Here is a 15,683-nt window from a genome sequence, read left to right as displayed (position 1 = left end):
GGGAAATGGGATTTTGGGGTGATGGGATTTTGAAAAATGTACGATTAATGGGAAACGAACATTTATTGCAAAATGAGTTTCTTGAGACATTTGAGTCAAAAATACGTTTGAGGACGCTGGAGGGAGGATGGAGTCCTGGAGAGTTTAGGGAATGAATGAAAGATGCACTATAAGAGATGGAATTTTTTTTTGGAATGAATGGATTTGGTGAGCAAGTCGAAAGCATCCTTTTATAGAAGAAGAAGAAAAAGGTGTTATAGAATATGACAGAATACAGGTCTTCAGGGTTCAGATGAGACATTTTTTAACAACGTGATCACAAACAGCGTGGTCGAAGAATGAACGACCGAACAACTAAGAACGAATAAACGAATAAAAACGGAAGGAAATGTTTTTGGGTTTTTTTTTTTTTTTTTTGAGATTTTAAAACAAGGAAGTATGGGATGGAAAGACCGTGAAAAACAGAGACCGGAAAAAAATTGCAGCGCGATCGGAGAACCGCTGAGACAAAAACAAAGCCTAAAGCCAAGGCTGGACACAGTAGCCTAGTACTACACTTAGGCCTCAGAATACACGATGAGAAAGACCGACGATTCTGTACACAGGTATGAAAAACCAACGCCAAGAATACTATTAAAGACACCCCAATAGGTACATACAAGACCAGTTTCGACAAAAACACAATTGTGAAAAGTTACTTAACTTCTAAAGCGAGCGTGCATGGACAGCTTTGAAGAGACGAGACCTCCAATCTTGCGCATGCGCAGAAAGTCAATGCTTACTGTTGTTCAGGTTAATTAGCCAAAAGCTTGTTGTTGTTGTTCAGGTTATGAACTGAAGGCTTACTGTTGTGCAGGTTATCAGCCAAAAACTTGTTATTGTTGTTCAGGTTATCAACTGAAGGCTTATTGTTGTGCAGGTTATCAGCCAAAAGCTTGTTGTTGTTGTTCAGGTTATCAACTGAAGGCTTACTGTTGTGCAGGTTATCAGCCAAAAACTTGTTATTGTTGTTCAGGTTATCAACTGAAGGCTTACTGTTGTGCAGGTTATCAGCCAAAAGATTGTTGTTGTTGTTCAGGTTATCAACTGAAGGCTTATTGTTGTTCAGGTTAATTAGCCAAAAGCTTGTTGTTGTTGTTCAGGTTATCAACTGAAGGCTTACTGTTGTTTAGGTTATCAGCCGAAAGGTTGTTGTTGTTGTTCAGGTTATCAACTGAAGGCTTACTGTTGTTCAGGTTAAATAGCCAAAAGCTTATTGTTGTTCAGGTTATCAGCCAAAAGCTTATTGTTGTTCAGGTTATCATCTGAAGGCTTACGGTTGTTCAGTTTAGTTAGCCAAAAGCTTGTTGTTGTTGTTCAGGTTATCAACGGAAGGCTTACTGTTGTTCAGGTTATCAGCCAAAAGCTTGTTGTTGTTGTTCAGGTTATCAACTGAAGGCTTACTGTTGTTCAGGTTAATTAGCCAAAAGCTTGTTGTTGTTCAGGTTATCAACTGAATGCTTACTGTTGTTCAGGTTAATTAGCCAAAAACTTGTTATTGTTGTTCAGGTTATCAACTGAAGGCTTACTGTTGTTGAGGTTATCATCTGAAGGCTTACTGTTGTTTAGGTTAATTAGCCAAAATCTTATTGTTGTTGTTCAGGTTATCAATTGAAGGCTTACTGTTGTTGAGGTTATCAGCCAAAAGCTTGTTGTTGTTGTTGAGGTTATCATCTGAAGGCTTACTATTGTTCAGGTTAATAAGCCAAAATCCTGTTGTTCAGGTTATCAGCCAAAAGCTTGTTGTTGTTCAGGTTGTCAGCCAAAAGCTTGTTGTTGTTTAGGTTATCAGCTAATGGCTTGTTGTTGTTCAGGTTATCAGCTAATGGCTTTTTTTTTCTTGCTTTTTTTTGTATACACAGTCGAGGCTCGTGAAAGAGCTAACATTTATCAAACAAACAAATCAAACAAACAAGTAAACAAAGTATATAAAAAGGGGAGCGGTCGACAAGATGGGGAGAGAAGGGGAGGAAGCACACAAACACAACATTTGAGGGCAGGGACATCGGGAGATTTGTGGGAGGCAGAGAGCCTGGGGGGAGGCAGGATAGGTATAAAACGCAAGGACACCAAGGACTTCCAGGAAAGAAGACAAAAGTCACCTGAAAAAGTGGATTTGGGGTGAAATTAGCGGGGGTAGAAAAGATCAAGGTTTTGGATTGGGGAAGATAAGAGATGGTGGTGAGCAGCCGTTTTAAAGACCTGGAGGGAGGAGTGGGATTGAAGAGAGTGAGGGAGTTTGTTCCAGAGGCGGGAGAAAAGAGGAATGAAGGAATGAAGGTGAGCAGAGAGTCTTGATTTTGGCAGCTTAACCATAAGAGGGTTGCAGGCAGAACTTGTGCGACCTGCAGGAATATTTGGGGGACAGAGCCCAGAGAGAGCTGGGGCAGCAAGGCCGGAGAGGAGTCGGTAGAAGACGGAAAGACCACCAACCTGCCTGCGGTGAGAAAGAGAGAAAGGCCCTTGGAGTTAGCTTCATCGCGGGAGATTCCAATGATTCTGAATGCTTTGGTTTCAACAGCGTGAAGACGAGCTCGGTGTGAGGCAGGAGCACCAGCCCAGAGGGGAGAGCAGTACTCCATTGAGCTGCGGATGAAAGCCTTGTATGTGGTGAGGAGCTCAGGTGTGCCTAGGAAGGACTTTGCACGACGGAGGATGCCCAGTCGGCGACTGGCTTTGGAGGCCAGATTTGAAATGTGGTTTTCCCAGGAAAGATCATGGCAGATAGTGAGACCCAAAAGCTTGAGTGACAGAACTTCTTGGAGAGGATTGTTGAGAAAGTAGATGGATGGGAGGGTTGTCCAGTCGGTCTTTTCGGAGAGACATCGTAAGAGTGTGAGATTTGTCAGGATTGAAAGACATGTTCCACTTGTTTGACCAGTTTGTGAATTTGTCCAGGTCTGCAGAGAGTGAGGAGGCTGCAGACTGCCGATCTGAGGGATGAGGAATGGAGAGGCAGAGAGTGGAATCATCAGCAAAGAGATAGAGAGGATTTTTAAAGAGATAGAGAGGACTTGTTGTTGTTCAGGTTAATTAGCCAAAAGCTTATTGTTGTTCAGGTTATCAGCTAATGGCTTGTTGTTGTTCAGGTTATCAGCTAATGGCTTGTTGTTGTTCAGGTGTTATCAGCTAATGGCTTATTGTTGTTCAGGTTATCAGCTAATGGCTTGTTGTTGTTCAGGTTATCAGCTAATGGCTTGTTGTTGTTCAGGTGTTATCAGCTAATGGCTTGTTGTTGTTCAGTTTATCAGCTAATGGCTTGTTGTTGTTCAGGTTATCAGATAATGGCTTGTTGTTGTTGAGTTTGTCAGCGAATGGCTTGTTGTTGTTCAGGTTATCAGCCAATGGCCTGTTGTTGTTCAGGTTATCAGCGAATGGCTTGTTGTTGTTCACGTTATCAGCTAATGGCTTGTAGTTGTTCAGGTTATCAGCGAATGGCTTGTTGTTGTTCACGTTATCAGCTAATGGCTTGTAGTTGTTCAGGTTATCAGCGAATGGCTTGTTGTTGTTCACGTTATCAGCTAATGGCTTGTAGTTGTTCAGGTTATCAGCGAATGGCTTGTTGTTGTTCACGTTATCAGCTAATGGCTTGTTGTTGTTCAGGTTATCAGCGAATGGCTTGTTGTTGTTCACGTTATCAGCTAATGGCTTGTAGTTGTTCAGGTTATCAGCGAATGGCTTGTTGTTGTTCACGTTATCAGCTAATGGCTTGTAGTTGTTCAGGTTATCAGCGAATGGCTTGTTGTTGTTCACGTTATCAGCTAATGGCTTGTAGTTGTTCAGGTTATCAGCGAATGGCTTGTTGTTGTTCACGTTATCAGCGAATGGCTTGTTGTTGTTCAGGTTATCAGCGAATGGCTTGTTGTTGTTCAGGTTATCAGCCAATGGCCTGTTGTTGTTCAGGTTGTCAGCTAATGGCTTGTTGTTGTTCAGGTTATCAGCTAATGGCTTGTTGTTGTTCACGTTATCAGCTAATGGCTTGTAGTTGTTCAGGTTATCAGCTAATGGCTTGTTGTTGTTCAGGTTATCAGCTAATGGCTTGTTGTTGTTCACGTTATCAGCTAATGGCTTGTTGTTGTTCAGGTTATCAGCTAATGGCTTGTTGTTGTTCAGGTTATCAGCTAATGGCTTGTTGTTGTTCAGGTTATCAGCTAATGGCTTGTTGTTGTTCAGGTTATCAGCTAATGGCTTGTTGTTGTTCAGGTTATCAGCTAATGGCTTGTTGTTGTTCACGTTATCAGCTAATGGCTTGTTGTTGTTCAGGTTATCAGCTAATGGCTTGTTGTTGTTCAGGTTATCAGCTAATGGCTTGTTGTTGTTCAGGTTATCAGCTAATGGCTTGTTGTTGTTCAGGTTATGAGCTAATGGCTTGTTGTTGTTCAGGTTATCAGCTAATGGCTTGTTGTTGTTCAGGTTATGAGCTAATGGCTTGTGGTTGTTCAGGTTATCAGCTAATGGCTTGTTGTTGTTCAGGTTATCAGCTAATGGCTTGTTGTTGTTCAGGTTATGAGCTAATGGCTTGTTGTTGTTCAGGTTATCAGCTAATGGCTTGTTGTTGTTCAGGTTATGAGCTAATGGCTTGTTGTTGTTCACGTTATCAGCTAATGGCTTGTTGTTGTTCACGTTATCAGCTAATGGCTTGTTGTTGTTCACGTTATCAGCTAATGGCTTGTTGTTGTTCAGGTTAATATTGGTGCTAACTAGGTTATCAACCATCCACAACTTAAAACAAAGCATACTTCACGATTGAACACCAATCCCATGCTGGGTGGAGAAGATGGAATTTTATGGGAAATTTCGATCCTTTTGGGATTCAGATGCAGGTTGTATGATCGATGAATGTAACGTGCATCAACCACAACACTGAACGTCACAAAACCATAAATTATTATTTTGATCACTTTGCCAAAGCCTTTTCGGTTGGAAATCAAAGGAATATATGATCACGCCATCATCTGACACCCAAGGTGTACAAATGAGAAGTTCATCAGTGGACACTGGACAGGTTACCATTTCCCAATGAAAGAATCCTCCAAATTGTTTTCACGGGTTTCGAGTAATTAAAGGATCGTAAATGTCGCAGCTGACCCACCTAAGGATTATCAAACCCCCGCAGCAGCAGCTTTATGGAGCTCATTTTCACATAAAGTTACCTTATTACAGCATTTTCAAGCTTTCCGAGATGTCTCACCCTTAAAATGTCTCAAAGCGGCACATCCAGTGGAGGAGACCCTCGCAGACTAACAACCCTACCGCAAGCACAGGGTACATGCTGTTCTATGTAATATTATAATGACCCAGAGGATGGAAAATAGATGGAGATAAAGTGCTGCACAATATTCAGTTAACTTTTCAATTCTTTGATGCTGTTATTTCTTTGGCCTTCTGTACCTATATCCACCTGTTTCTCACCGCACCTGTTTTGCATTCTCCTCCTACCTCCCCATCCCCACTCGCTGTTTCTCGGCATCCCAAGACCTGTGTTTAGCAACGCTCTCCATCTGTCTCCGCTCTCCCCGTGGTGTCCTGTCGTGTGTAAACTTGATGGCTGGCTTTCGCACGCCACTTACTGCCGTCCAGGGAAATAAAGGCGGCAGGGCCTATGCCACTGACTCGGCGTTGATGACTTGCCGGTGGTGGTGAGCAGTTGGGCCTTCCTCCATTTCCTAAATGTACACGACCCAGCTCAAGGGGGTAATACCCCAGCATGGCAAACAAGGGTCCAGGAGCATCTCTACAAGCGGAGGTCACCAACAATTCCCACAACTATATTTACCCTCGCCAGAGGAGAGGGTATTGCATTTGAGTCCGTTTGTTTGTCCGTTTGTCCGCACAGAATAAATATGATTTTCTCTGCAACCGTTGGTCTGATTGACAGGAAATTTTCACCATAGGTGCAACTCCACCTGTATAATTATTTTTAATGGGAATTATGACGTCATAGGTCACGTGGTTCGGCCGCCATCTTAAAAAAAACTTTGCACCTCCATATCTCCAAAAGTGCTGAATCGAGAAATTGAGACATGGCTCATTGAAAATAATTCTCCATGGGGAATAAAATATGTTAATGATGATGTCATAGATTTCTCCATTATGACGTCATAATTCGACAAGTGCAAAACTTTATCCTATCAAGATGAAATTTCTTGAGCGTCATGTAGGCATAAATTGGTGGAGAAAAATAATGATGATGACGTCATCGGTCAGGTGGTTCAGCCGCCATCTTGGAAAAACCGAAAACATTTGCACCTCTATATCTCCGAAAGCACTGCATAGAAAAAATTGAGACATGACTCATTGTAAAGAACTCTCCATAGGGAATAAAATATGTTAATGATGATGTCATAGGTGCCTCCATTATGACGTCATAATTCGACAAGTACAAAACTTCATCCGAGCAAGATGAAATTTCTGGTGGTTCAGCCGCCATCTTGGAAAAACCGAAAACATTTGCAGCTCTATATCTCTGAAAGCACTGCATAGAAAAAATTGAGACATGACTCATTGTAAAGAACTCTCCATGGGGAATAAAATATGTTAATGATGATGTCATAGGTGCCTCCATTATGACGTCATAATTCGACAAGTACAAAACTTCATCCGAGCAAGATGAAATTTGTTGAGCATAATCTAGTAATAAATTAGTTTAGAAAAAAATAATAATGACGTCATCGGTCACCTGGTTCGGCCGCCATATTTGTTTTAACACAAAAGCCTTAAAAACCACTGAAAATACATCCTGCCGAGGGTTTGCAATCCCTGATTGCTCTTTTTCTTGTTATTACTTGCAAAATCGAAGAATTTTAAACTATATTGTTTGGTCTTGTGCATTATTCTGTCTGTCTGTCTGCTTGTATGTCAATCACCTAGAGGTCACAATTTTAATCCGATATTCACGAAACCTCACCAAATGGTAGAGTTGGTCATAAGGAAAAAGCCGATTGATTTTGAGGTCAAAGGTCATCTGGAGGTCAAATTTCAAAAATTATCATTTTTCATCCGATTGACTTGAAAATTGAACAGTATTTGCATATCGAGTCAATAAATTGGTAAACCAACTATTTTTGAGGTCAAAAGGTCAAAGGTCAACTCAAGGTGAAACTTCTAAAATCATCAATTTTCATTTGAAAAATCGTCAATTTTCATTTATTTATTTATATGCAGCGTGTGGCGGCCTGGCTGCATCGCCTTCTGGGCACGCAACTGTGCCGCTGATGCAGTGCCCCCTTACCAGATAGCTGATGACGGGCTGAGTCGACCCACCTGTTGTTAATCTAACGGCACGACGGGGACTTGAACTCAAGACCTTGGTATCTTAAGCGTCTTAACCATAAAGTCAACACCAGGCTCCCACAACTATCCAGGCTCCCACAACTATAGTGTATCCCTTACAGAAAACAGGTCAACAACAATGTAGCCCAAGTCAGAAACTTTATAACAACTGAGTAAACTATCTATTTATCACCTGTGCAAACATGGTAGAATTCCCCCTCATATGTTCCATACTTGCCCCTTTCCTTTGACCTATCACCCCTTATTCCTGTCCTTTACTAAACTTTTTTTTGTGAATTTGTCCATGCTCTTCCCACACTCTCCTGCACTTTTGTCTCTCTCATCATCCTCCCTTCTCTTTCTTTTCTCACTTATAATATCCTAGTTTTTTTTATATTGGATGGAAGAGCATTTTGAAAAGCACAGGAGCAGATTGAGGAGCATCAGTTATTGTAAGTACACGCAAAGGTGCTGTACATGTTAAACATAAACAAGGATGTTGGTATGGCTACAGAAACATCTATGTTTTTTATTTTGCTAATATGATGCAGCACACATGTAGTAAATGGTAAAGGGGCAATCTTATGGCAACCACATGGACCGATTCCTCAGGGATCAGTTAAAGAGCATGGGATGATAACCAGCAACCATACAAGATCTCTTGCCATCCTTACGATGACACTTATTGTTACCTCTAACAATACTCTTTCCCAAGTCAAAAATCAGATGGGACAATGGAAATTGTTATGGCTTTGTTTAAAGCACTCAAAAATTTGAGTTCTTGTAGAGTGCTTCATCTGGGCCTTTGTACTGTCCGAGCACATCAATGAGCCTCACAGGGTCAACGCTCCCGCAAAATAGCCAAACAGGGCTGATGTACATGAACTGCAGATTACGGGTTGATTCGCTGTTGGTGTGCGCTGGTGGGCTGACACCCTGTACCGGTGTTGTCAGGCTGACGAACGATCTGTACAACCGAACTGGTAAATTCACTCCTTGGTCTGCGTATGCAAGCACACACACACACACACACACACACACAGGCACACACAAACAAACACACTAACTAACACTCATATTTACACACACACATACACACACACGCACATACACACTCATTCACACCCACACACTCACACCTACTCACACACACACACACTCACGGACACACACACACACACTCATATATACACACACCTATATACACACACACACTCATTCACACCTACTCACATACACACACGTATACACACACCCCCACACTCACATCTACTCACACGCACTCACACCTACTCACAAACACACACACACACACACACACACACACACACACTCACACCTACTCACACGCACACACACACTCACTCACATCTACACACACTCACACACACTCGTATGCACACACTCACGCTCCCACCTACTCACACACTCATGTCACACCTACACACACACACACACACATCTACACACACACACACACACACACACACACACACACACACACACTCACTCACATCTACACACACTCACACACACTCGTATGCACACACTCACGCTCCCACCTACTCACACACTCATGTCACACCTACACACACACACACACATCTACTCACACACACACACACACACTCACACCTACTCACACACACACACACACACACACACACACACACACACACACACACACACACACACACACACACACACATACACACACACACACACACACACACACACACACACACACACACACTGAATAACCATTAATCTAGCTGCTGCACTCCGTTTCAAAACGTTCACACAAACAGGCAGCAAAAAGTTAACAACTCTTTTTGCTTCTTCATTTCAAAGGTCGTTTGTGATGAGAGAAGCAACTCTGATCCGGAAGGTTCAGCGCATGCTGTCCAGAGCATGTGCGAGTTCCTGCCGTCGGAACGTGACTCGTGAAAGTTGTTGTTTGATGCTGGCGATCTCCCGGTCCAGTTCTGTGAGTTCCACCCAGACACTGGCCATTGCTCTGACGTCAGCATCTTCTGGATCGTCCAATGTCTCGATGGCCTGGGATGCTCCTCCAGGCAAAGGCAGCTCTCCAAAGCTAGCACCAGTGCTGCTTTGTCCCACCGAACTGTCTATCTGGTAAGAGATGTTGAGAGTAATTACAATGATGGATTCTCTCACTTCTGGTTGACTGGTCACATGGTATTACATCCATTTGTGTGAGCTCACGTATGCATAGTATACAAATATATGCCTGCATGTAAACATGTATGTGTCTGTAATGATGGACATATTAAAGATCAATGTTAAATGTGATAAATTCGCCGTTTTTTGTTCCACAACAAGGTTTTACAGGTAAACGCCAAATATGAAATCTAGAGTCCTGAGGAAGAAATATAACACGAACACTATGTAATGCATATGGGTAAATTCACAAAACTGCACACACGTACACAAGTGCGCGTGCACACACACACACACACACACACACACACACACACACACACACACACACACACACACACACACACACACACACACACACACACACACACACATATACACATACACATACACACAGACATACACACATATACATACAAACACACACAGAGACACACAAACACACAGACACACACAGAGACACACAAACACACACACACACACACACACACACACACACACACACACACACACACACACACACACACACATATATATATATATATATATATATATATATATATATGTATATATAATATATATATATATATATATATATATATATATATATATATATATATTGTTGCGGATATGAGGATGGTATTTTTTTGGATTGTGTAACATTGTTGATTTTGGCCCCTCCTGCCTCCGGAGTTGTGTAAAGGTAAAAAGGGCATCCCGGTAGTTAATTCCATGAAACACCACATTGAAGGACACGATAAAACCCTTGTTCAGTAGCTTATATCTTATTATGTGTTTTAGAGTAAGGCCTTGTCTTCCATTAGAATGACACTCCATTGCACCAAGTAAAAGAGATAGATTCCCTTCATTCCATTCCCAAAACCTCCATTTCCCCTTTCGTCATTGCCAAGCCTCGATTGACAATTACATCCCCTCCAAAGCCACCATTGACCACGAGGCAGGGTTGGGGAAGAAAGGTGGGTCCCCACCTCGTCAGAGAGGGAGGAGTGAGTCAGCCACACTCAACCAACCACGAACAAGGGGTTGGACTTGGAGAGAAAGATCAAGGAGGTTCGCGAAGGTTGAGGGGCGGGCCCTATATAACCCGCTGCGGGACGTTCCCCAACAGATCGCAGATGAGCTGAGAAAGGAGAGGAGCTTTTTACATGAGAGTCGCAAGCACGGTCCAAGAGAGAGCTGGGTTGTGAGGTCCAAGAGAGTTGAGAGTTGCACCGTTGTTGCGTGCGAGATACGAAAAGCCTTTGACAAAGAGCCGCTTCAACCAGCCCCGTTTCAACCAGCCGAGTGACCCTGCCGGCGTGCGCTGTAAAGCCGAATACAAGGAGCTGCCGGCGTGCGCTGTAAAGCCGAATACAAGGAGCTGCCGGCTCCCCGCTTCGCGCCGGAGTGGACCCGCTCGCTGTGCCCTGTGATCCCACCTGCTCATCCCTCCAAACGATTCCTACCCTTCCATCCATTTGCATACGTGAGCTTGTTTTGTTCGTGCTGTCCTGGGTAGGTAATTAAGTCCGTATAAGCTAGTAATTTTCACTGTGTCACCTGCGTTTTCATGTCACCTGTAAATAATCGTGACTGCTCTTTTTGCTTATGTGTGTGTAAATAATAAACCCCGTTATTCTTCTGTACGTCTTCTTCTTCTTCCTCTTTGCATTCGTCGTCTTAGTCTTTTCCATATTGAGTAGCTGTGGCGCGATACGGCCAACGTCTGGGTGAATCGGGTTTAGTCGGGGAACAACTGTTCGGCCGCGGCGCCTCCGCTCGGCAAACAACATCCTTAACCGCGGACCGTAACAATATATATATATATATATATATAATATGTATATTATATATATATATATATATATATATATATATATATATATATATATATATATATATATATATACAGGACTTGGCATTTAATATGGAATTTTTTTTTGTGGGGGTGAACTTACTTTTCAAGTTGACCTTAGAACCAATAGTTCATTGGAATTATGTTGAAATTATTCTAGATGTTGTTTATGTGACCTTTAAAAGAAATAAAAAACACATTTGACATTTCAAAGCAAATAAATTGATCTTGAAAGTGATGTAAACTGATATCGAACTCAATTCACGGACAGTACTGTGTTAAACTTCTGTACGTTTTCCAGAATTATCTCTTTATTTTGCATATTAGCCAAAAAAAATTTCAACAAAAACAAAAGCTAAATTATGACTGGGATTACGGACAGTAAAATTACAGTTCAGTACTTCGTGTAACCCCCACGAGCATTCAGGAGAGCACGTACACGTCGAGGCATGCTGTTCACGAGATTTGCCAAGGTTTGGACAGGAATCGCTTGCCATGCAGTGACAATAGCCTGCTGCAATTTACGCACAGAGGCAGGCTGCTGGTCCAAGTTGTCGATTTGATGCGTTAATTCTGCGCACAAGTTCTCTATTGGATTCATATCCGGAGACATGGCAGGCCACTCCATATGCTCTACACCACGGTCAGCAAGAAAGTGTTGGATCATGCGAGCACGATGAGGCCGTGCATTGTCATCTTGGAAGACAAAAGTTTCCTCGAAAGGCTGCACGTGCAAATGGAAGCAATGTTTCTTCCAGAATGACCCTGTACTTGAACTGATTCAGGTTTCCATTCAGAACAACCAGGTCAGTTTTGCCCCTGCATGAAAAGCAGCCCAAACGGTCACCCCACCACCTCCAGCTTGGACTCTTGGCACAATACAATCTTCGTTGTAGGCTTCATGCACTTGTCTGCGCACTCGGACGCGGCCATCTGGACAATAGACCAGAAATCTAGACTCGTCACTGAAGGTCACGTGATTCCAGTGTCCTGGCTGCCATTGACGGTGCTCTCTGGCCCACTGCAATCGGCGCTGGCTGTGTTGTCTGGTCAGGCGTGGCTTTCTCAGGGGAGCCTGCCACGATAGCCTGCTTGAACCAGTCATTGGTTTACTAGCCTTCTGGATACAGGCACATTTGTCAGTTGCTGCCACTCAGCCCTAAGCCGATTAGCTGACTTGGTACAGCCATTGCAGACTAACCAATGCAGCTGGCGATCATCTCTCCTTGTGGTTCTGCGTGGACGTCCTGGCCTCGGTATTGGAGTAGGGACACCCCTCTGAGCATTTCGTTTCAGGATCTTTGACACCTGACCTTGAGTGATGCCATACTGCTGAGCAATAGCACGCTCTGTTTCATGCCAGAATTTCGTAAAGCCACCACTCCATGACAAACAGCATTGTCAAGTTGACGGACCATCTCCAGAGGAAGCGGCAATAACTTTTGTAGATGCGCAGCAGTTGTTTTCCACTAATACAGAATGCAACAACCCTTATATACCTGATTGTGAAGCCAGTCGTCAAATGTACCTGTCCTTAACATTTGTCACTCCACCTGTGATATAATCCTGTTATTGACTTCTTGCTGCGAAAGACAATCAGTGACATGGTTCTTTCAACAAAGACATCACCGAAGGGTAAAATAAACTCACCAGATTGATATACTGAGTTCAGAAAGTAAACCCAAGTCAAGAAAAAAAAATTCCATATTAAATGCCAAGTCTGTATGTATATATTGTTGCAGTCTTGAGAATAAAGGCAAGCCCCCCTCTTAGTTAGTTGCACCACAACATGTAGCCTCGCTTAGTTCAGTTATGTCTTATTCAATGTTAAGTATAGTCTCCTTTCCTGTTTTAGTATGCGTTGAAGCAGGCAACTAAGTGTAGGCTTCGTTGTTCATTGGGCTGGAATGCCATGTGCTACACCCAGAACAAGTCCTGGGAGGCCCGAGGGAGGAGCTGAAGGGGAGTGGCCGGTAAGCGGCGAGCAGCCAATGGGAGCTAAAGGGGAGTGGCCAGCGACGGCAGCCAGGGGAGGTGCTTTGAACATTTGGTGGGACTCTGGGAGGGCTATAAAACCCGGGCCGGATCCACGAACTCTCTCTCCTCGGTGGCCAAGCTCCCAGCACGCTGTCTGTCTCTGAGCTCTCTGTCCCGGGATTCTGAAGCGACTGTGTGTGTGATCAAGGCTCTCTGTGATCAGCTCTCTCTGCGCACTGTGATCGAAAGCACGAACTCTCCCTGTAGTCTGCGTTCTGCCCTGTTATAAAGCGCTTTCGAGGACGATCTTTCCCGGGGCCACAGACGCCAACGATCTCCCTGTCTGGGCTCCCTGCACATGCCGCGAACATCTCGAGGGACACGCCCAACGAGCTGACCGGGGCGAACGGCACCAACGGCCGCGCTTTGAGCGCGTCCTTCTTCATCCTTTTCCCCCGTGTGAGTGAAAGGGCCCTTGTCCGGGGATTAAGTTAAGGATGTTACGTTTCTGCCCTGTGTCTTTTGCCTTGGCCATTGTACATCTCTATATATAAAGCAGTAAAGTATGTTTGTTTGTTGTCCTCTTATAACTCGAGAACTACTCATCGCAGAATAAAACCAAAGGCATATTCGGAATCAGTACGTCTCAGAGCAACTACAGCACACCTTAAAATTAAGAAAACGTCGCGTCTTAAAATTATGACGTCATCAGCGTATTCGGAACGTTAATTTTTCAACTTCATATTCGGAATCAGAACGTCCCAGAGAAACTACAGCACACCTTAAATGTTTAAAAAACCTTCGGGTTTTAAAATTATGACGTCATCAGCGTATTTCGTAACGTTAATTTTTCAACTTTGACGACAATGACTTCCGACTTCCGGGTTCGGAATGCGGGAATCAGTATGTCTCAGAGCAACTACAGCACACCTTAAAATTAAAAAAACTTCGCGTTTTAAAATTATGACATCATCAGCGTATTTCGTAACGTTAATTTTTCGACTTTGACGACAATGACTTCCGACTTCCGGGTTCGGAATGCGGGGCCAATGCCATTTGACAGGGAATAAAAAATAAATGCGACATTCAATTGACGACAATGACTTCCGACTTGACTCCCCCCTCCCCTCCCACCTCCACCCTACCCCTTCCCCTTCTCCCCTCCCCCTCCCCCTACCCCTTCCCCCCTACCCCTTCCCCTCCCCCTTCCCCTCCCCTCCCCCTCCCCTCCCCCTCCCCCTCCCCCTCCCCTCCCTCCCCTCCCCTCTCCCCTCCGCTCCCCCCTCCCCTCCCCCTGCCTACTCCCTCCCTCCCCCCCTCCTCCCCCCCCCCTCCCCCTCCCCCCTCCCATCCCACCCCCTCCCATCCCCCCCTCTTCTCCCCTCGCCTCCTCCCCCTCCCCCCTCCCCTCGCCTCCTCCCCCTCCCCCTCCCCTCCCATCCCACCCCTCCCATCCCCCCTCTTCTCCTCCCTCCTCCCCTCCCCTCCCCCTCTTCTCCCCTCCCCCCTTTTCTCCCCTCCCCACTTTTCTCCCCTCCCCCCCTCTTCTCCCCTCCCCACCCTCTCCTCCCCTCGTTCCCCTCCCCTCCCATTCCCCCTCCCCTCCCTTCCCCCGCCCGGCAATGCCGGGTACTTCTGCTAGTTGTAATAATAAACCTGTGTTCTTTCCGTCCATTTGGCTGTACTGTATACGTCTTTTCCACCATTGGCCTCGCGTTGTACGAAGTAAAACCGCTCAATCGGGTTCAATAATAATTAACGGCACAAGTCACGTGACACGCAAATCGCTCGGGCGTATCAGACTAGCGTGACTCGTGCGACGTCCAGTCCCCATTCTCGTGGCGGCGTGTGTATAGAAGGTACTTGGGGATTCGACCAGATACCCTTCCGCACGCTCGCTACGGGGGTGGCGGCTGGAATTGCTCCGCAATCTGCCCCACGAGTGTAAAGTGGGTAGCGGCCTCATGGACTCGAAGGCCTGAGGGGGAAAAGGTTTTAACCCCCCTCTGCACGTCGACGGGCTCGAGATCTGCAACAATATATATATATATATATATATATATATATATATATATATATATATATAATTCCAGTAATCTCTGTGTGTGTGTGTGTCTGTGTGTCTGTGTGTTTGTTTGTCTGTGACCGCTGTTTCTCGACAACCACGGGTCCGATATACTTGAAACTTGCCAGGTATATTGCTGGGGACCCGAGGATGTGCCGTTTCAAGGTTTCATATTAATCGGAGAAGTAGTTACCGAGCTATGTCCAAAAAACGATTCAACCAATCAGAGAGCAGCGAGCTATCACGTGTGCCGAACGTGGCGAACAGACTCTGCCTCGGACGGCACATTTGAGA

At 44.6% G+C, this 15,683-nt stretch overlaps 1 protein-coding gene across 1 annotated transcript in view; it reads right to left on the bottom strand.

The window, feature by feature from the left end:
- Nucleotides 1–7,814: 7,814 nt before the first annotated feature.
- LOC137422106 (glutamate receptor ionotropic, NMDA 3B-like) overlaps nt 7,815–15,683 on the bottom strand; it is a 48,276-nt gene continuing 40,407 nt past the window's right edge. Inside the window, exon 11 of the mRNA XM_068108865.2 lies at nt 7,815–9,444. Within this exon, the coding sequence (XP_067964966.2) occupies nt 9,202–9,444 (243 nt within the window). The 3' untranslated portion in view covers nt 7,815–9,201. The remainder of the gene's footprint in view (nt 9,445–15,683) is intronic.

The sequence above is a fragment of the Myxine glutinosa genome, chromosome 1 (genome assembly GCF_964187855.1).
Source record: "Myxine glutinosa chromosome 1, kmMyxGlut1.1, whole genome shotgun sequence".
In the NCBI taxonomy this organism is placed as follows: Eukaryota; Metazoa; Chordata; class Myxini; order Myxiniformes; family Myxinidae; genus Myxine; species Myxine glutinosa.
Note: the sequence above shows the minus strand (reverse complement) of the source record. Positions and strands in the feature narration are given on the sequence as shown.